Below are 21,825 nucleotides of genomic sequence, written 5' to 3' on the forward strand. Positions count from 1 at the left end.
GTCAGAGGGCTAAATTGGAAAAGATTTTTCTTGTCTTTCAGACAATTGTAACAACAATTTCCTCATTCCAAATCAAGTAGTCAAAATGTCAACTTCCCCCTCACCTGCCTTCCAAAGCAGCTTGGATTAAAAAAAATACCTCTTGGAATTCAAAAAATAATTTGCTCAAACTGCAGCATTTCCCTTCTCTGGTATTTTGTAGTCTGTATTTACTAATCTTCTAAAACAAAGACCGTTTGGACTAAAAAGCAAACATCACCAAAATCACTGACGGCAGATTCTTCCAACAATGTAGAACCTTTTGCCCCAGTAGTTTCTTTGGGGTCAGCAGACATTAATTTGTTTCACAATCAGTTTCAATTTGAACATTTGGGGATTGCTCTGCTGGATCAGACTTCGCGAAGCATTCCCGACCCCTTCAAAAGGTGACTCACGGGAAAGACATGATTTTACCCACAACAGATCACCTCTATGCTCCTATGTGGCTCCCCACAAACCAGCTCTGCTCACAGACGGGTGCCTCTCGCTTCTCATTCATCCCACTCCAAACAGCCGTGCTACAACTGCGTGGCACAACTGTGCCCCATCCCTCAGAGCCTGACCGTGGAGCCACAGTGCCTACATCAAACACAGCCATGGATCTAGAGCCAAACGCCACCGCAAAGCCCTGCTGTAGACTCACAAAATGTTGGAAAATGAGATTTAAAGCTGAAAAAAGAAAATAAAAACCATCATTTGAAAACAAGTACGCTGCTTCTGGGTCTATGCTGATGCTTCTTACAAAAAAATAATAATAATTTAAAAATAAAAAAAGTCCAGAAAGAGGACACCTCAGCAAGGCCACATCACCCACAGAGAGGTTGCCCAGAGAGGTGGTAGATGCCCCATCCCTGGAAACATTCCAGGCCAGGTTGGACGGGGCTATGAGCAACCTGATCTGTTTGAAGATGTCTCTGCTCATTGCAAGGGGGTTGGACTAGGTGACCTTTAAAGGTCTGTTCCAACCCAAACCATTCTATGATTCTGTGATCCATGGATCCATGGGCATGGAGAAAGAGAACAGGCTGAGGCTCAGCTGAACTCAGGGGACTGGGAATGTGTGTGTGTGTGGGGGGGGGGGAGCCGGACACACACAAAGTGTCACAAAATCACGATGTAGGGCTGGAAAGGTCCACTTAGTGGGACAGCTGGTTTGCCTAGATAACCCATGCCTGCAGAGGCCGGAGTGGCATTAACAGGGCAGCCCTATTGCCACCCTCACGCTCGGCTGGAAGCCACGCAGGAGTTAAGCAGGACCACCTGCTATCTTTGTCACACATCTGGAACCGGATTTAAAAAGACCTTTGGATACAGCCAGTCCGATTCAAAGCTCAGATGCTGTTCAACAGCCTCCAGCCAGGCAGGAGGCAGTGCCAAACGTCACAGCATTCCGGCCGAGTCTCCAGAGGTAGGGATCAGCATCCCGGGCCGGGCGAGCGTCCCGCCGGCCCCTCGCAGCCCCCCTCCTCCCGGGAGCGGGGCAGCAGCACGGGCACAGTCTGTTCTCTGCCAGTTACTGCACCACCACGCAGCCCGGCTGGGAAGAGTCCTGCCGCAAAGAGATGATGGGGTAGAAACAAAATTAAATACTTTATTTTTTAAAAAAATTGACTTCATGCTTATGAACAGTCTCTGCAATAGAAATAACATTGGGGTTTTAAATTCGCTTTCACAAGCTTGGCCCCTAACTAATCACTTTACATGCAGACACCAATGCCAGTTGAAATACCTCTCTTTAAATGTTTCCATGTTATAGATGTGGCTTTTTGGAACCGCAGACTTCTGTGTTCCCTTTCCTGACTGAAAACATAGTTGAGTCTTGAGCCCATCCAAAGTGACTGTCCTTCTTTTCGAGTTCTACTCTTCTCTTTCCAAAAGTTCTATTTTCATTCCTGTTTAGCTCAACCCAAAGCAGAACCATTTTCTTTTTTTTCCCCTCAAAGCAAAAAACCCCAAACCCCTGGCATTTTGACCACCTGCTCAGCACAGAGCATCCTTCCTTACCAGGAAGGCTGCACTGGTTGGTGCTGCCAATTTTTTCAACCCAACAAACACCAGGACGTTGAGCACCAGCCTGTGTGGGTGAGGAATACACCCAGGTCTGCTGGGTCCAGACTGCCTCCAGGGCAGTGCTGAGGTACACCACTTCTTCATGTGACCCTCAGGGGCTGTTGAGCAACCCTGGATGCTGGGCCAGAGCTGTGGTGGGTGAGGAATACAAATGCCAACTCCTAAATACTCTTTGAGGCTCCCCAGCAGATGCCAGCAGTCAGCGACATAAGGAGTAAATCAGCTCATCCAAAGAGAGCAACAGAAACTGGATGTACTGGGAAGATGAGAGATGTGTGCATGCAGCTCTGCCAGGGACCACGAGAGCAAACCATGCTTTCAGAACTAGGGGACTTTCTTACCTTGGAGAAAGAAGAAAGCACACAAAGTGGATCCTCAGCCCTTGGTAAGTTCTCTTTTGTCGCTCTTCTAGGAGGCTTTGATAGTGAACCATCATGAAAACAGCTCCTGGAAGCCCGTAAGACAAGTCCAGAGTAGAAGATGCCTCAACGGAGTCCTGTGGGCAGCGGCAGGACCTTCCCGCAGTGTGGTGGATGGGCAGCTGGTATGAGCCTTCAGCATCTCTTTTGCCAAAACTGTCCTAAATTCTTGCTGGAGCTGGTTTGGCCAGCCTGCTTCCCCACCGCCTCTTGGAGTGCTCTCACCCATTACTTCTGTCTCCATCCATCACAAACTGGAGCATAGGAAGTTCCATCTCAACCTGAGGAGGGCCTTCTCTGCTGTGAGGGCGGCAGAGCAGTGGCACAGGCTGCCCAGAGAGGTGGGGGAGTCTCCCCCTCTGGAGCCATCCCAAACCCACCTGGACGCCGTCCTGTGCCACTGGTGGAGGTGCCCCTGCTCTGGTGGGGGTGGCACTGGGGGAGCTCCAGAGGGCCCTTCCAGCCCTCACCAGGCTGGGAGTATGTGTGATTCTGTGAGCCCACAGCACATACTCATTTTGGGTGCAAATCCCACTCACCAGCCATTTGGCTGTTCTGGAGTTGATCAGAAAGGCATCACACAGTAAGATTTTGATAAGTTTTTCAGAGTCCTTCCCACCCCAACCAGGCTGGGATTCTGTGATCCCAGAGCCTGACCCTGCCCAGGGATGAACTGCTGCCCACTGTGGCATCTCTGATGGATGGTGCACTGGGGGATGAGCACCACAGCTTTGCAGCTCAGCCTCCCTCCCCCTCCCAGCCTCTCCACACCATCAGGGCCAGCAACAGAACTGTTTGCTGGTTCGTGGCCAGACCCTGACCCTAGAGCAGCTGGAGTGCAGGAAAGGGGTCCTCTTCACCAGCTTCTGTTACAGGTCTCATCCCACAGTCCTTTTTATAAATTCCCACTCAGTTACTTTCTCTATTTTCTGAGCCCACTCCAAAACTAAACTCTAACTTTTATAAGAAAAGGCTTCCTGGAGGTTGAATCTTTCCAGTTCAGTCTCCCAAAGGCTTAGGATCAAAGACTAGTTGGTGGTACTTCCCAGCAACTGCCTCCCCCCAACTCCATACAAAAGGCTGAAAACTCATTTCCCAGCATCAAAACCATTACAAACAGAAAATCATGTTTTATTTGCCATAAAGTGTTCATTTGTCACAAAAATGCCAGTATAAAATATACACCAAGGTACGCGGCTTGGGCAACAAGCCACGATCCACACTCCTTCATGTCCAGAAACAGTGACAAAGCCCTGAGAGGAAGTGACAGCTAGAAACCCTGCCGCGTTGTTCCCAAGGAACCGCTATCACAGTAAGAGAGATGTTCCTCAGCACACAAAATGTACTCGTTCGATCCATAGGTCTTTTTTCCTTTATCAGGAATTCATTTGCACTAGGAGGGAAGTCAGGTTGTCTTAACCTGACCCCTTCCTGCCTAGGTAGAAGCACAAGTCTGCATTCCCAAATGCATTACAAACTTCTTAATTTATCAATAACGTCACAATTTCAGCAAATTTGGGGGTAACAGCACTACAAGGCAGTTGGAACCTTCACTTGGGGTAAAGGTCTGCTTCTTTTGGCTCTACTGCAACACTGATAACACTGTTTGAATCTTTAAAAAGCACTTGGGGTCTCCTTTGGAAGGGAAACCCCAAGGCTGAGTGAAAGATGCAGAGAACAAACCGAGAGGTGAAGCCTTGGTGGGTGTAGGAGAGCAGACGCCCCAGAAATCAACGGTTGCTATTTCATTCTGCAGAGCCTAATGACAGAATACAGAATTATAGACAGCTGAATGCTGAGCAGGGGGGCACGACACAAAAGACGGCTCTCTGGGGATGCCAAGGGGAATAACAGGAAATAGGAAGCAGCCTGCTTTTCACCATGTTAAGGCCGTATTTCCTGCGATGGCAGTTTTTTGCCACTCGATATTTAGATGCACAGACAACACACACATACACACCATCAGATCCTGAGCAGCCTCAGAGCACTGAGCAAGGCTTAGACAGAGCAAAATTATCCCTGTTCCCTGAGATACAGCGCCCACCCTTCCACCCCTGCGGAGGGCAAAGCGCGGCAGAGGGGAGTCACCGCCCGTGGCACATCGGGGCATGCAGGCACAGCACCTTTTGGCTCGACTTCCCTGCGGCTCAGGAGCACCAGAACGTGTCCTTATTCACTTCCACACCGGTATCTGCAGTCCAGATGGACACGGGTTGGATGGGGTAGGTGCAGCACGCCTGGTCCATCAGCCTGCGGAGCCTGCCATGCCTTTTCCTGCCCTCTCAACTTAAATCTCTGGGGAGATCTCAGCATCTAATTTACTTCTTCCTCCCCAAACATACAGCGCTAAAAAAAGAAATAATATGGCTTGCTTTCAGGTGGGGGCTGGGTTTTGAAGGGCAGAGGGTTGATATGCTTTTTGTTGTTCTTTTGCATTGTCATTTTCTAATAGTTAAAGAAAAAAAAAAACGCACACATGTTTAAAATCTGTCATCCAAATGGCCAGCTCAGTGTTGAGTGTATACAAAGCCAGACACAGTAGGAATCTCGTGTCCCTTTTCCTTTTTGGGATCTACAACATGGCTGTATCTTTCTCCTCGGTGACATTCCAGGTAGGGACCCCAGTTTGCAGCCGGCCTGCAGCAGCTTACAATGCGCTGGAAAGCAAAAAAAAAAAAACAAACAAACAAAAAAAAGTTTTACCTTAGTTTGGGCTATTTTTAAAGTCCAGTAAAGCTGTAACTCTAGATATGCCCTGCAATTCCACAAACAACAAACAAAGCACCAAAATTTTTTTAAAATCATTCCAAATGTCTTTGGGTTCAGTGGATTCTGGACACTGAAGTCAAACAAGCAGGCAAAGCCATGACCAGCAGGGACTCTTTGACAAAGCTTGGCAAGAAGAGCATACCTCAGACCTCACATGTGCTCGTTTCTCTAAGGAATTGGAGGGACAACTCCGGAAAATGATATGAGGATAGAAAGTGATATAAGTTCTTCAGAGTATTTAAAGCATCTGGAATAACAACAGAAACCATGCAAATCCCTGTTGAATGTCTGGGTACACTCCCAGAGAATTAGACTCCATCTTCTTATAAGAACACAGCTGGGTAAACTTGCCTCTGATGCAGTTACGAGAGGCGTGTTTTGGTCTAAAAATTCAATTAACACACACCTCAAAGTACTGAACATGCGTTGGAGAAGAATCATAGAATTGTCTAGGTTGGAAGGGATCATCAAGTCCAACCATCAACCTAACACTGCCAAAGCCACCACTAAACCATGTCCCTAAAAGAAAGCACAGGCGTTCCTGATAATGCCAAGGAAAGCAAGATTTGAGGCCTCGGCAGCTGTTTCGTGCCCTTACCTGACAAAGGTTTCCTTCAGCTTTCACTATTTTTAGAATAGCAATGACGGGAATCCAGATGACACAGAAGATAATCATGCACCAGCCAACAGCAGTTCCCCAAGCTGGATATAACACTGAGCCGTAAGTGGGAGTTGAAAACGTGACCAAAGACCAGACCAAAATTGCCTATAAAAAATGACCAAAAAAAAATTAAGAGAAAAGAAGATTTCCAGCTAACTTGAACTTGCAGTGTGTTTCTAAGTTAGTTAAAAAAAAATAATACTATCTACAAATTCTGCACAGTTCCCTCTTGTTTCCTGAGGTTTCTGAGTGAGAAGGTTGTGTAGGATTTGGTGACAAGCCATGACCAAGCAGTAAGACTGAAAGATGACACTGATATATATTTTAACACTTTAAGTACGTCTATGTTTCAACAGAACTTGATCTCTCGGTTCTGTTGAAATCTTATGTTATATACGTTGCTGGATGAGTCCAGTACCTTTCTCTATATGTTTTATATGTTCCCGTGTTCTGCTATTTATAGGAATACGGGAAAGAATAAGATTAACTGTTGGCAAATACTGCTGCAGAAGTAAAATATTTTAGGAGCAGCATTTTCTAATCTGTAGTCTGGACAGATTAAAAGTAACACGCTGGCCAGAGTGACTTGCCATTGCTTCTGGATTTGGGATCTTAATGAATTGTCTCACAGAAACATAATCCATCCCTCTGCACTCACAATTAGAAGTACAGCAGTAATGGAAACCTGAGACACGTGTAACGACATTTAAAAAAAGCCTCAGTTAGACAGTGGAACAGCTGGACATCCAAAGAGCAAACCCAAGTCAGGGATCCATCCCAAAACTGGGGTTTCAGTCAAAAGGGAAAAAAAAAAAAAAATCTAGGTTTTCAAAACGTTTTCTTAGTCCGAAATGAAGATAATCCAGCTACTAGAAGATGGACAATCTGTTTGCTCTGTGTTACTCCTCGGAGCGCAGACCCAGCTCACCAGCAACTGGTCCTGCTGGAGAGGACCCAAGGAGGAGCGGTATGGATTGGAAAGCACGGATAGCGCGTACTTTGCTTCGCGGGCAGAGCCATACCCTGTCTACACACAGGGCCTGGGCACTCAGCCCTGCATCTTCATGGGGAAACTTCAACATCCGAGTACTAAGTTCCATCCCACTAACACAATCCAGTCACCTACACTCACCATTAACAGCACAGGAGTAATGAAAAACCAGCACATTCTCCACCACAGCCAGAATAAACGGCTCTTCTTGCCAATCATCATTTCAATGTCTTCAATGAACCTGTTCCCTCCTGTTGAAAGACAATCGTAGGGCACACCGTAAAGCGGGTGCCTCCCTTGCAGGTGTGGTTACTCAAAAGGGATAGACGAAAGGCAATGGTCAAGGTCAGCTTCTCCAGTTCTGCGGTGACCATTAAAGCTTTTCAGCCAATTAAGTTATAAATGCTTTACTATGGTAATTAATTTTTTTAATATACACTGTGCCTGGGATTGCATAGTGAAGTCGTGGATTTTCAATGCAAATAATTTACCATAGATGTAGACGATGCCTATTATCTCCAGGACAGCTGCAATAAGGATTCCCCATCCAGCGCAGAAGTGATCTATTAGGTTAACCCAGTAAATTCCTGCCTGTAGAATAAACAATACAGAGGTAAAAATGTACCCAGTCCCAGTGACCGCTTTATGCAAATAAAATAAATTGCATTGTTCAAGCCAGTTTAACTAATCACCAGCCTGAGTTTTTTTAAATTTGCATTTCTCCAGGCTAAGTACACATTTGTGAACATTATTTCGTTTCAATGTCTCTACGCCAGGTTGAAAAGCACATCTGACGAAATACTGCAGATTAATAACAAGAGATACGCCTATGCAAAGTATATACAGACAGCTGAGAGCAAAACACAAGTTTGGAACTTACTGCCTTGAAGCTGGTGCTGAAGTTTTAACACTGAGCTACAGCAACAGTGAGACCAGTTAGCATCTCTGGCAGGCTCACGTGCTCCTACACTCACAAGTTTCCCACGTGGGTTAAACACAGCTTTAAACACCAGCAGGAAACAAGCTTTAAGCCATCTCACCCTCTGGCGTACAAAGTCCTTTGCAAGCTTCCCTGCCGTCGTGTTTCATAACTTACATGCTTTGCCTGACTATCCGACTGCCTATTCATCACAATTATCTTATTCACATTATCAGTCTGATTGCATATATAAATCTGCATTTCTAGATAGAGTCATGGCGATGAACCTTCATATCCTTAAAAGCAATTGCCTCAAGAAACTTACACAGTATACTTAGAATTCCTTTTACGTAGTATGTGTATGTATACACACACAAGTATGTATACACACATACACAAGTATGTATACACACATACACACACACACACACACAGGAGAAGTAACCATACAATCTACAGATGCTCATGAGGTTTTTATGACTCAACTAGGCCATTTCTCAAATCCTGTCCTGTTTGGTAGTCAGTTCTGAACAAAAAGATCCTGTCGGTGTCTATTAGCAGTGCTGCACACACACCGTGTGCCTCTGCTTGAGATCACACAAGTAACGTCCTGAACCGAGGAGCAATAAATCAGGTCGATGGTTCACTGGCTTTATACAGGCCTTCTATTTAAAAGCACATCTCGGCTCAATGATCACAGAAAACCCCAGGTTCTTCAAGCTTCCCTCTGGGAATTTCTTATTTGCATGGAGCAAATTGCTCCGTGCCACATCGCATTGCACACTGACAGAATTCAAAGAGTCTCCCAGATCGATCCACCCAAACAGGAACGGTTGGAGAGGATGTTTTGACTTGAGTTCCCCGCTTGCAGCATAACTAAACCCACAGGCAAAAAAAGAATTTAGTGTCTTACCTGAGTAACACAGATAAGACCGAGGAAGAAGAGCAATATGCACACACCCAAGGTTACAGGGATCCTTAGCTTTTTCATCACTTTGGGATATATATCTTGTATGGTGGTTGTAAGTGTTTCTGCAAAGGAAGAAGCATGGGGTTTGAGCAGAGGCGGCACGATTAAGAAAGGTAATGGTCATTTGAAAAGTCATGGGTTCCTGAAAACCCCACTCACCTATGGTGGCAAACTGCGAGTCAAGGCCCAAGAGCAGGAGCATGAAGAAAAACAAGAAGGACCACAGAGGAGAAACTGGTAACTTGGAGAGAGCCTCTGGGTAGGCTACAAATGCCAGATCAAATCCTGGAAGGCAGTGGAAGGAAGAAGGTTATTGTCGTGCCTTGGTCACAGCAAGTCCCAACACCGAGCACGCGATAACCAGCCTACCTGAGTCCACGACCTCCGAGACAGGTCTCTCGGACACAAACGCCATGTGTCCCAAGATGGAGAATATCGCAAACCCAGCGAATATGCTGGTGACGCAGTTGGTTACACAAACTAAAATAGCATCCGAGTAGCAGTTGTTGTGGAACTTATTGTACGAAGACAAAGCAACAAGCCCACCCCATGCCACAGACAGGGAGTAGAATATCTGGGTGGCTGCATCTTTCCAAACCTACCAGAAATAAGAACATGGGAATTACTGTATCACTTACAGTACATATCATAAACATTTAAGTTCGCTTCCTATAGAAGCTCCAGAGATTTTTCTACATTTGGTCTGAATATCTAATTCTATTGCATATGAACTTCAGAGTAGGTGCGATATAGCACACTGGTGACCTTGCGGCCTCAAGCACCAGCAGTATCTTCTATGATTTCCAAAGGTCACATCCCAAGTATGTCGCCAAATACATAAATCTTATCAGGCTAGCCCTGAAGAAGGGATTCAGTTCACTTGGGTACGTGGGTTGTCGAGATATGACTCTTGCCACAGTGCCAATGAATCAGGAAAACCAGGACAGGGTTGCAGGAGTGAGAACTTCCACGTGCTCTCCCACTTGTGCTCCTCACACCGTGACTCAGAAAAAAACTTCTGCCTCTGCTGCAGCCCCTCAGTCAGTGCCAAATGCTCACGTAAAATACCACAAATAAACATTGCGCTTAAGCCTTGCTTTCGGTAAAGCTGAACTAATGTTGGCATAAGCCAGAACAAAAAAAAAAAACACAACAAAAAAACAACAAAAAAACAGGCTGCCTTTGCACAAAGTGCCCTTCCCGGTCCACCTAGTTTCCCCAGCCAACTTCTGTGCAAAGCACAGCCTGAATTTCAAACTCAGGGATCCCTTCAACCTTCTGATAAAGTCCCTTGAAATTATCAGCAGCCAAAGCAAGTGGGACACAGGCGAGAGCAACGCTTGATCCCACAGCAAGAACTTTCTCAGCAAGCCTTGCTGGGATGAAACTCCAGTGTGACCCCCGAGAGCTGCTCGGAGGCAATGCCGCAGTTGTCCCCACTGCCCGGTGTGGCAGGGAGGGGGTAGAGGGTGCCTATTTTTTCCACATTGCGAGTAGCTAGAACAGGGGCTTGGACTTCTGACAGAGCTGGGGCTTGCTGAAAAAGCAGAACCCAGCTGCAGGACAAAAACACAGGCTGCCTTTGCACAAAGTGCCCTTCCCGGTCCACCTAGTTTCCCCAGCCAACTTCTGTGCAAAGCACAGCCTGAATTTCAAACTCAGGGATCCCTTCAACCTTCTGATAAAGTCCCTTGAAATTATCAGCAACCAAAGCAAGTGGGACACAGGCGAGAGCAACGCTTGATCCCACAGCAAGAACTTTCTCAGCAAGCCTTGCTGGGATGAAACTCCAGTGTGACCCCCGAGAGCTGCTCGGAGGCAATGCCGCAGTTGTCCCCACTGCCCGGTGTGGCAGGGAGGGGGTGGAGGGTGCCTATTTTTTCACATTGCGAGTAGCTAGAACAGGGGCTTGGACTTCTGACAGAGCTGGGGCTTGCTGAAAAAGCAGAACCCAGCTGCAGGTACAAAAAGCAGGGCAGGACATGAAGAAGCACCTGGCTGGAAAAAAGAGAAGTCGCTCTGTAAGCAACGAGCACATAGAACCACAGAAGCGCATCACACTTTTGGGGCTAACGCTGCCTCTCACCTCGGCCTCCATCAGCTTGGTGATGTTGGACTGTCTCCCAATGTAGTATTCGATGCCGTCCAGAGCACCTTCCAGGGTGGCACCTCGCACCAGCAAGATGAGCAGGATGACGTACGGGAAGAGCGCGGTGAAGTAGACGACCTGCAGAAAGAAGGGCAGGGACACAGGTTAGAAGCGAGGGGCTGCACCGACCCCCGCGCAGGAGGAAGGGCCAGGTTTTAGGCTAAGGTCTGCTGGTACAACTGAAAAACAGGCGGCCAAGGAAACGAATGCACACCAAGCACTAAACCATCTGGCTTAGCTGGTTCTGGAGCTGCATTCCAGCAGCAGCAGAAGGCCCAAGCCACACATCCACTTTGCAGATAGCACTTGACCCGTTTCAGAAATGTGTTTTTGGACACGATTTACTGCTGTAGCTAGGCCTGGACTCAACTACCCCAGAGGTCTCTTGCTGGGCAATGCTTCTAGCAAATGTGAACTGAAAGCTGGTCAAAATTAGGTGACCAGGATGGAATTATCTCCTGCTGAGACTTGGAAGAAAAAAAAAAAAAAAAAGAAAGCAAAAAAGAAAGCCATGCTGGAAGCTTTCTTTACTGGGAACAAGGACTTTTAGGTTCTCTTGGACACAGATCTTTGTTGTTTGCCTACACAATTTCTAGTGCGATGGGATTCAGGCCAGGAGCACAGCTCAGCAGTGCTATTATCATGCAGGTTACGTTCAACAATAGTCTTGTTTCTCGAGTTTTAGTTTCAGTGTTACGCAGCCAGATAATTGACCTGGTACTGCTGGTTACACTAAGCTATAGCATTGCACCATGCTCTGGCGAGTTCGCCGTTTCTGAAGATCTCCCTTATATTTGCCCAGAATAGACAATTCTCTCCACTCTTCATCTTTGCCTTGTTCCCGCCCAGCTAGATGCTACTGAGTCTTACCTCACTCCTCAGAGAGGCTTACCTTCATGCCAGTAGAGAAGAGACAACAGGAGGAGCCAATTGCCAGGAACCCAAAGAACGCAAGTTTGAGAGGAGCCACGCGTCAGAACGACCGTGGCTGGGAAAGCACAGATACTCCAACCCAAAATGCCAAGACGGAGGTCCGAAAGCTCCAAATAGAAAGCAGAATAGGAGGAGATATCAGACTTAGGAAAGCAAGACAGACAGCGAGGAACCACGGAAAGGCACAATGACAAAACAAATCAAAATGGGGCGGGGTGGGGGGGGGAAATTAGCACAGAAACGGTGAAAGAATGAATGCAATAGAGAATGAAGAAGTAAGCAATGAAGATGCAACAGGGCGATAAGAAAGGAGTATTGGGAGGAAGAAACTAAACCAGGAAAAGGGCCTAAGGCAGGAAAGAATAAAATTCAGCCTGCCTGAAGTCTGGAGAGGAGCTGACCCAGCCCAAGGAAAACTCCCTGCAGCCACGCTGCAGCACGTGGAAATGGGAGCCCAGCAGAGCCAGAGTCTGAAAACCGGTGCCTATGGAGCTGCTCCCTGAAAGCAGCATGAAACCTTGAGCAAAAACAGTATTTCACAATCTGGCAGGAACCCGTACACGCACATCTGTTTGCAGGACTTGACCTGTATTGTCCAAACATCTCAACTAGTTTGGAGGTGCAAATAATAACCGGGTGTTCCCAGGGCGTGCGCAGTCACAGGCACATGCCCATCACAACAGGCCGGGTGACTGCCAAAACTCAGCTGGGATCACCTGTGTGACAGCAAGATCCCCCAAATATTTGGCAGCCCTGGCAGTGCCGAGACCCGCATGTTAAGTAACTGCGGTGTCATCAGCACCTTACTCATATTTTATGTAACAGTTATGAAGCCAAGGAGCAGAAAACCGATCCAACGCTAAGTCCAGCACAAGGTAGTGGGTTCAGACTGCATCCTGCCTTGCGCTAACCTTGGCACTGGAGGGGCAGGATCAGGCCATAAGGCTGCTACTTGCTCTTCCCAACTTACCTTTCCAGAAGATTTTATTCCTTTAAACAACGCAGCTCCAACAATCATCCAGGACAGGAGGAGGCAGAGCGCCAGGTACCACACGATGTGACCGGTCTCGTCCAACCCACTTGAGCGCTGAAGAGTCACTTTACTGAAAAGACAAGACTCTGCCATGAGAAGAGGGCGACAGCAGCACACAGCCCTCCTCTTCAGCCACTGCTTGAAGGAAAGCGAGCTGGTTTCTGCACGTCTTGCAAGACACTGCAGCCTCTTCCATGAGTGAGCAGTTAGAACTGCGTGATTGGCATCAAAAACCTGAATATGTAACTGCATTAAGGTCTACCAGCCCTCAGCTCTCCATACTTCTCCCATCAGGCCTACCTCAGCTCTTGCATGTTAACCGTGAAATTCTGATAGCAAGAGAAGAGACCGTAAGACAAATCAGTTCCTGGCGACCCAAGGAACATGAGACTGAAACCATGTGGCTAAAGAAATGGCAATTTCACAACAGGCCCAGATTCAGAATAAGGTGAATATGTTTTTCACAGTAACTCCTGAAATAAACTATGTGCTCTACATGAAGATGCTAAGTAGTCCCTACCAGGACTCCAGAGAAGAGGACTTATTTAAGATGGATTATTTTTCAGTTTGCTAAATGTTGACCGTTGACTCATTTGCTTCTCTATTTTTTCTTGAGGGCCCAGACCCATCAATAAAATTTTAAGTCTCCTCTGCACAGATTTGCATACCCACGCTGCCTTGACTAGATTGTTTCTGGACAACAAGATCACAAAAAAGTAGAAGGCACATTCAAAACCGCAATGCATAATAAACACAGTTTTAGTAATTTCTTTAAAATATTTACTTACTTCCAGTATTGCTCACTGGGAAACTGCACGGGTTTGTAGTTCATGGTGCCATTTATACACGTGAGATTTTTGCTGGAGATGAACGAGTAGTTTGCATGAATGATTTCTCCGTCTAAGGTTGTGTTGCAGTCGCTTACTGAAAGCAAGCAAGCAAAAGGGACTGTTAGCAGTGATGACTATTATAAAAATCAGACTATTATAGCAAATATGTTTTCTAAAGAGTTGCAGCTTCACTGTGCCTATTAACAACATCTAGAAACAAACCCAAACTACCACTTCACTGAACCATCAGCCATGACTTTGTTACTTTGACTGCAAATCAAAACACCAAGAGTCTGGTGTGCTCAGCTCCACCTTTCACTGGCAAAAGCCAGACCTAAGGACGGTTAAGCTTGCAGCCTTGGTTACTCCGCGAAAACCCTAGTCCCAACCAAGGTTACACACAGATCATCCTCCAGCGAGTTCACCTTGTTATGGCAGAGGGCTTACTAGACCTCTTTAAAAATTTTCCTTAGGGGGTGAGTGCTGTTTGGGGTTTTTTTTGGGTTGTGACATTTTTTTGCCAGAATATACATTAAAGAACTGTGTATCAGCATGTACACATCAGCATTTACTGGAAAAGTCTTGTTGAAGCCTATTTCAAGACAGCTTCAGTTCAGTTTCATATTCCTCCAGCACTTAGAAAAGTTGAGCTAAAATATTTTGGTTTAACCCATATGCAGGCGTCAATTATTTTTTTTTTTATAGAGAGCATCTCAACTCCATTTTATGAAACCTATGAACCTTAGAAGAGATTTTCAGATACATGGTTAAGAGAGTTACAATCACGTTAACACTTTAAATAAGGCAATCCATTGCGATCCTGTCCCTGTTATTTTAGTAATCTCAGAGGTTACACAGCAACACATTTCCAGCTACTAACTACTAATTATCTCACCAACTTCACCTTTGCCTTAAACTGGTCTGATATGGAAACTGCTGAGATAACAAGCGTTTGGCAGCACATGTACGGCCAAACATCAAGAACAGAGATATGTTCAAAAGAGTTAATAAAGTGTGAAACCAGTGCCTCACTGGTGCTCAGGATTACCATACCCACAGGGGAGGCAACAGGGCAATGAAAGAACTCCCAATAAAAGCTACAGCGATACTTGTTTCAGGTAAGGAAGGCACGTGCTTTGCCGTGAAGCCCGATGAAATGAGAATGCAGTGTTTCCAGGGACTGCATGTACCAGAAGAACCCTTATATTTTCAAGGAGAATAAAAAGGCTCCAAGGAGGAGGTTTCAGCCCAGCTCCTTCTGCATTTCCCACGCACCCAGAACTGGTGGCAGGGAAGCAGACAGGCATCACTCCCCTCTGTTCAGAGACAGCGCTCCATGAAGGACTTTTCAAGCCACGGGTCGCTGTCTTGCTCCTGTAATTTCTCCCAGAAAAGAGTGAAAAGGACAAGTATCCAAACCAGTGATATTAAGCCCCATCTGTTAAGTGCAGTACCTAATCGTGTTTTGCTGCAGAACTCGTCTGCCCAGGAAAAGCAGTCTGACCACGGCAGCACTTTTTGAAACGAGGCAAATAAGTAATAGAGCGCGTAAGCAATGATGACATTGTAGTAGATCGTCACAAACGTCGAGATGATGACCATCGTGATGCCCACTCCTAGGAAAGAGAAAGACACAATGTCTTAACTACCCCACATTTGGGTTGAAAGAAAAAAAAATGAATGGCTCTCAGTTGACTTTTAACAGGCTACTTGGAAAGAAGTTGAGGTTGGTTTATGTTTGGTTTTTAAATAATTTTTAACAGCAACCAAGCAGGGAAAGGATAGAGTGATGAAATGAGGGTTGTCATCCAAACTGACCACCTCAACTGTGGTTTTGACACCGAGTTCGAATCAGGCGCACAGAAAAATTGGACTAATTGCTAAGGCCAAGTCTAAAGGAGAAATGCAATATTTTGTTCTGTCCCAGTTCAACGGGAAACTTTGATTGCTCAGTAAAATAAAAGAAACTATACTGGGACGGACCAAGCCATTTTAAAGATCCTGCTGTAGTGAATGGGTTTGCAATTAACGAGAAGCAGCCCAGACCAGTAAATCTGTGCCAAAAACACTGTTCTCCTTTGTCAAAATGAACTTTGTCCAGCGAGTTTGGGAAAGCCTGCCAAACTCTCCCAACCCTCTTGGAGGCTATATCCAACTTTATGTCTTCACAGACACAGAAGAGATTGGCTATGTCTATAGACTGTTGCTTTAAAGCTGCTCTCGTGAAAGGTTGCTTGTGCTACAGAATGGAGACTGGCAAAAAAGAGTTCAGGCAACCGGCCAGGCTGTAATGCCTTTTGTTTCTGGAGAAGGTGGAAAGTGATAGTCTTATTGCATCAGAAAAACTTCCTTGTTCCTACATTAATTCCTCCAATAGCTAAAGAGGCCAAACAAGACCAATTGCATAGTACTTTACACCCATGGGTACAGGACCCGGATGGATGGATAGGTAGGAGTGAGTGGGGTGCATGGTTAGTGGTTTCCAAACACAGAGGTAGTTGTGCTCTGCAGCGGTAGTTTGCCTGTTTCTACCAGCACAAGAGGCACCTCTCCTCACGAAGCTGGAGTCCAGCCTGTTTTATTACCCCAGCAGAGGAACTCCGCAGGCAGTGGGTTGGATGGGTGCGTGCACGGCATTGCATAAAGCAATCAGACCCACGCACCCACGCCGGCAGCCAAATCCAGAATTAGCCCCACCAATATTAACCTTGCAAGCAACGTAGAATGTAAAGCATAAAGAAACGGCGATAAAGTGAACTTCTAAAAATGGTTTTCAGTCACTCGCAGGCAGCGCCAGGTGTTTAACGGAGGCTTTGCCTCACAGAGCAAACAGGGTGAGGATTTCCTTCTGCCCGGACAGCCGCAGGGCGGGTGGCGTGCTGCAGAGCACCAGCAGAATCATGGCTAAAGCCTCTCAGAATTGACTATCTTTAACACGTATCTGTTTATTAACTGTATAAGGAAAATCTACCTGGCAACATAATAGTGACCTTGTAACCTTGGAAGTATTCCCTACGAGGAAACCGGCTTCTCAGAATTAGTAACTTCAGGAGGAAATCGTTAATTCACCTCTCTTTATTACTAGAATAAAAAAGTTTGAAGGAAACTTAACAATACTGACCTTGAAACAATGGTAATATTCTCCAGACAGAAATTGGCCCAAGACTGGCAAACTGCCCAAGGGAACATTCCATGAAGAATAAGGGCAAGCCAGCTAAGGCCAACATCAGGGTGTACGGGATGAGAAAAGCACCTGAGAGGAGAGAGGGGGGGAAAAAAACCAAAACAAATCACAAACACACAGAGAAAACAATGAATCTTTCGGTATTCACCACAGTTCCAGCACATTTTATACTCCCCCCTTTTTCCCCCTGTCCTGGTTTGAGGACCCCCCGCTGTGGGGGTTTCTGCTTTTTGCAGAATCCAGAGATTTGTTTCTATAAGATTAAAGAGTACCTGCAATGAAGAGACACCGATCACCAGGAGAGCTGGTGATTTACATGGGATGGCTTCTCTGAAAGAATTAAAAGGATTTTACAAAAGCTATCAAAGACTTACAGCGCTCATACGAGCAGGAACACTGCTCAGCTGTAGGTACCGTCGGCTTTGTCTGCTTTCTAGTTTATCTTCCAGCTCTTAATTTTTTAAAAAATGGAACAGAATCACTCCTTCATGTCAGGTTTGCAACTGCCCTGGTCAAGGAGCTACTGGACATCAAAGCGTGACAGTTATTTTCTATGGCTGGCTGACTCCCGTGCGGAACAGCATCTCAGCGTGGCTCTTGTTCAAGGCCATTTTAAAGCGCACGTTAAACCGATATCAATGACAACCCTGTTCTGTGAAAGGGACTGGCACCGCTCTGCCTGCGCGCAAAGCGAGAGCACAGGTTTCCTAAACACGACCCAACAACCCCGGGGAAATCCGACCTCTTCACTCTCAGTGAACTTAAAGCAATCGAGGACCCTGTTCTGCAAGGAACTGCAAATACCTGCTGTAATTTAAGGAAGTAAATAGTCCCACAGAATTAACTGGATTACTCCTGTGTTTCGAAACAAGGATGTAACAGTTGCCTGCATCAATTGTGGGCAAGGGGCAGGATACAAGCAGCAGGATACAAGCAGCAGCACAAGTATGCTTTAAATGCAAAGCTTTCTGCTGCAGCAGCTAAGAAAAAGAAAAAGAGACACCCAATAGAAGGGCCAATGTCCTGACTTATTTTTGCAGTTTTGTTGAAGAAAACCGTAAGTAACGCAGCCATGCCAAGCTCACTCCAAATAAAACTTCTGGACCAAGAATGCCACCTTGTGTCCCACGCGCAGCTCTATGGGCTGTGCTGCATTTTACAGTCCAGAATTCAGCTTCCAACATCTGTCAGGCAGAGCAACTAAGTACATACAAGTCAGTCCTCTGCAGTTACTTGGCGTTTACGCTCTTTTTAATTACCACTGGTTGCCTGGCAGGTAGACAACGCTCTGGACTAGCAGCCGGGGAAGCCGGTGCCTCCATTTGGCTTTGCCACCAGTTCATTGTGTAAGCAGGTAGAGGTTCTCTCTGCCTCACGCTTCCCAAGTATCTGATGGGGATAATTATTGAGCTTGGATAATTATTCCAGCTTAGCTTGTTTGCCTGGCAAAACAAAGGGGCAGAGGGGATTCAATTGCTCTCTATAAACATATCAGGGAGGTGAGCACTGGGGCGGGAGAACAGATATTTCGGTAACCAGAGGAAATTAGCACATTGACAAAAAAGATGCGACATTGGTTGGGAGTAAATCAGAAGAGTTCTGGAACTCTCAGGTGAAAGTTTGCAGTTAAAACTAAATACTATTTCCCTCCTCAGATGGTACCGCAAAAAGCACCAGGATGCCTCCTACTCCTCTTCCCATCAGTGGGCACCGTCCCACTTCCCAGGGTGATGCTCACATCCAGCTTTGACCAAACGTGCCCAGCCTCAGGGCTGGCCCTCGGAGCTGGCCCTCCTCGCTCTCGGGCACAGCGAGGTGCGCCCACCCGTCCCTGCCCTGCAACACAGGTACCTCCGCCGTTCTGGTAGGTGAGGTAGGGAAACCGCCAGACGTTGCCCAGGCCCACGGCGTAGCCCACCATGGAGAGCAGGTAGTCGCCTTTGCTTGACCAGTTGCCACGCTCTGAGTTCTCATCGCCGCTACTGGCGTGGGCATCCTTTTCACTGGACAAACTGAAGTCCTTGGAAGAGAAGAAAAGGAAAGGCTCAGGATCGCCCCATAGGCGAGCGGGGCAGTCATATCCTCATTTCTCATTGGTGTTGCCAGGCAGGGCAGCTGGACAGGGTGGCAGAGCCAGGCGGGCTGCCAGTCCAGCTGATCCCTGGCAGGACAGCATGGACCTGTGAGGGAGGCTCCCACCACTGAGCCCAAATCATCTTCACAGACAGTTTTGCCCTGCTCCATCCCTGTGCTGTCAGGTCCCGGGGGCAGCACCTCCAGGGGACTCCCCTATCCCGCCTCTGCAGGTGCCCAGATGCCCCCATGCCTGTTGAGATGTTCATACCAGCACATACAGAATCACAGAATGGTCAGGGTTGGAAGGGACCTCTGAAGATCATCTAGCCCAACCCCCCGCCAGAGCGGGGTCACCTACAACAGGTTGCACAGGACAGCGTCCAGGAGGGTTTGGAATGTCTCCAGAGTGGAAGACTCCACAACCTCTCTGGGCAGCCTGTGCCAGGGCTCCACTACCCTCAAAGAAGTTCCTTCTTGTGTTAAGATGGAACTTCTTATGTTCAGGTTTATGCCCATTACCCCTCATACCTGTACACCCACTTTAAAAGCAGCTGCTCAGGTGCCTTTCACACCTGCCCAGGTGCTCATCCCAACTCATCCCTCTTTACCTACCCCAGTGCCCCCATAATCCCTTACCTGTCTTGATCTTACCTGTCCAATATCTTACCTGCCCAGGTGCACCGTACCTCACCTGCCCAGTGCTCCCATAGCTGCCCAGGTACCTGCACCCCACTTGCCCGAGTGCCCCTATACCTACCTGGGCACCGCTGTACCCAACCTGCTCAGAGCCACCCACGCCTGCCCCTTACCCCACGTACTCAAGTACCCCCAACATCCCACACTTTCACACCTGCCCAGTGTCCCCATACCCCACCTCCCAGGTGTCCCCATGTCTCCCCAATATCCCACCTGCCCCAGACATCCCCATACCTCCCCAGATGTCCCCATACCCCACCTGCCCAGGTATGATCTCCAGAGGTCCCTTCCAACACTGACCATTCTGTGATACCCCACCTGCCCAGATGTCCCCATACCCCACCCCCAGGTGCCGACATACCTGTCTAGGTGTTCCAATACCCCACCTGCCCAGGTGTCCCCATACCCCACGTCCCAGGTGTCTCCACACCTGCCCAGATGTCTCCATACCCCACCTCCCAGATATCCCAATACCTGTCCAGGTGTCCCCAATACCCCATTTCCCAGACATCCCCACACCCGTCCAGGTGTCCCCAGTATCCCAATACCTGTCCAGGTGTCCCCAATACCCCCTTTCCCAGATGTCCCCATACCTGTCCAGGTGTCCCCACACCCCACGTCCCAGATGTACCCATACCTGTCCACGTGCCCAATACCCCCTGTCCCCATAGCCCACGTCCCAGATGTTAGCTGCCCAGGTACTCCCAATACGCCACCTCCCCAATGTCCACACACCTGCCTAGATATCCCAATACCTGTCCAGGTGTCCCCAATACCCCCTTTCCCAGATGTCCCCATACCTGTCCAGGTGTCCCCACCCCCCACGTCCCAGATGTACCCATACCTGTCCAGGTACTCCCAATACGCCACCTCCCCGATGTCCGCACACCTGCCTAGATGTCCCCATACCTGTGCCCAGGTGTCCCCATACCCCACATCCCAGATATCCCAATACCTGTCCAGGTGTCCCCATAGCCCACGTCCCAGATGTCCCCACACCTGTCCAGGTGTCCCCAATACGCCACCTCCCCAATGTCCCTATACCTGTCCAGGTGTCCCCAATACGCCACCTCCCCGATGTCCCCATACCTGTCCAGATGTCGCCATACCCCACATCCCAGATGAACCCACACCCATCCAGGTGTCCCCAATACCCCATTTCCCAGATATCCCAATACCTGTCCAGGTGTCCTCACACCCCACATCCCAGATGTACCCATACCTGTCCAGGTACTCCCAATATCCACCTCCCCGATGTCCGCACACCTGCCTAGATGTCCCCATACCTGCCCAGGTGTCCCCATACCCCACATCCCAGATATCCCAATACCTGTCCAGGTGTCCCCATAGCCCATGTCCCAGATGTCCCCACACCTGTCCAGGTGTGCCAAATACGCCACCTCCCCAATGTCCCCATACCCCACGTCCCAGATGTACCCATACCTGCCCAGGTGTCCCCAATACGCCACCTCCCCGATGTCCCCATACCTGTCCAGGTGTCCCCATACCCCACGTCCCAGATGAACCCACACCTGCCCAGATGTCCCCACACCTGCCCAGATGTCCCCATACCCCACCCCCAGGTGCCGACATACCTGTCTAGGTGTTCCAATACCCCACCTGCCCAGGTGTCCCCATACCCCACGTCCCAGGTGTCTCCACACCTGCCCAGATGTCTCCATACCCCACCTCCCAGATATCCCAATACCTGTCCAGGTGTCCCCAATACGCCACCTCCCCAATGTCCCCATACCTGTCCAGATGTCGCCATACCCCACATCCCAGATGAACCCACACCCATCCAGGTGTCCCCAATACCCCATTTCCCAGATATCCCAATACCTGTCCAGGTGTCCTCACACCCCACATCCCAGATGTACCCATACCTGTCCAGGTACTCCCAATATCCACCTCCCCGATGTCCGCACACCTGCCTAGATGTCCCCATACCTGCCCAGGTGTCCCCATACCCCACATCCCAGATATCCCAATACCTGTCCAGGTGTCCCCAATACCCCCTTTCCCAGATGTCCCCATACCTGTCCAGGTGTCCCCACACCCCACGTCCCAGATGTACCCATACCTG

The 21,825-nt window shown here is 48.0% G+C and overlaps 1 protein-coding gene across 1 annotated transcript in view; it reads right to left on the minus strand.

The window, feature by feature from the left end:
• Positions 1-5,035: 5,035 nt before the first annotated feature.
• Positions 5,036-21,825, minus strand: part of SLC6A14 (solute carrier family 6 (amino acid transporter), member 14) — an 18,485-nt gene continuing 1,695 nt past the window's right edge. The window contains exons 2-14 of the mRNA XM_009881803.1: positions 18,819-18,987; positions 16,905-17,036; positions 15,238-15,399; positions 13,742-13,877; positions 12,891-13,023; positions 10,925-11,065; positions 9,208-9,436; positions 8,998-9,123; positions 8,782-8,900; positions 7,441-7,540; positions 7,091-7,200; positions 5,896-6,063; positions 5,036-5,185 (exon numbers count right to left, since the gene is read on the minus strand). Coding sequence (XP_009880105.1) covers positions 5,036-5,185; positions 5,896-6,063; positions 7,091-7,200; positions 7,441-7,540; positions 8,782-8,900; positions 8,998-9,123; positions 9,208-9,436; positions 10,925-11,065; positions 12,891-13,023; positions 13,742-13,877; positions 15,238-15,399; positions 16,905-17,036; positions 18,819-18,888 — 1,776 coding nt within the window. The 5' untranslated portion in view covers positions 18,889-18,987. The remainder of the gene's footprint in view (positions 5,186-5,895; positions 6,064-7,090; positions 7,201-7,440; positions 7,541-8,781; positions 8,901-8,997; positions 9,124-9,207; positions 9,437-10,924; positions 11,066-12,890; positions 13,024-13,741; positions 13,878-15,237; positions 15,400-16,904; positions 17,037-18,818; positions 18,988-21,825) is intronic.

The sequence above is a fragment of the Charadrius vociferus genome, unplaced genomic scaffold (genome assembly GCF_000708025.1).
Source record: "Charadrius vociferus isolate BGI_N301 unplaced genomic scaffold, ASM70802v2 scaffold472, whole genome shotgun sequence".
Lineage (NCBI taxonomy): Eukaryota > Metazoa > Chordata > Aves > Charadriiformes > Charadriidae > Charadrius > Charadrius vociferus.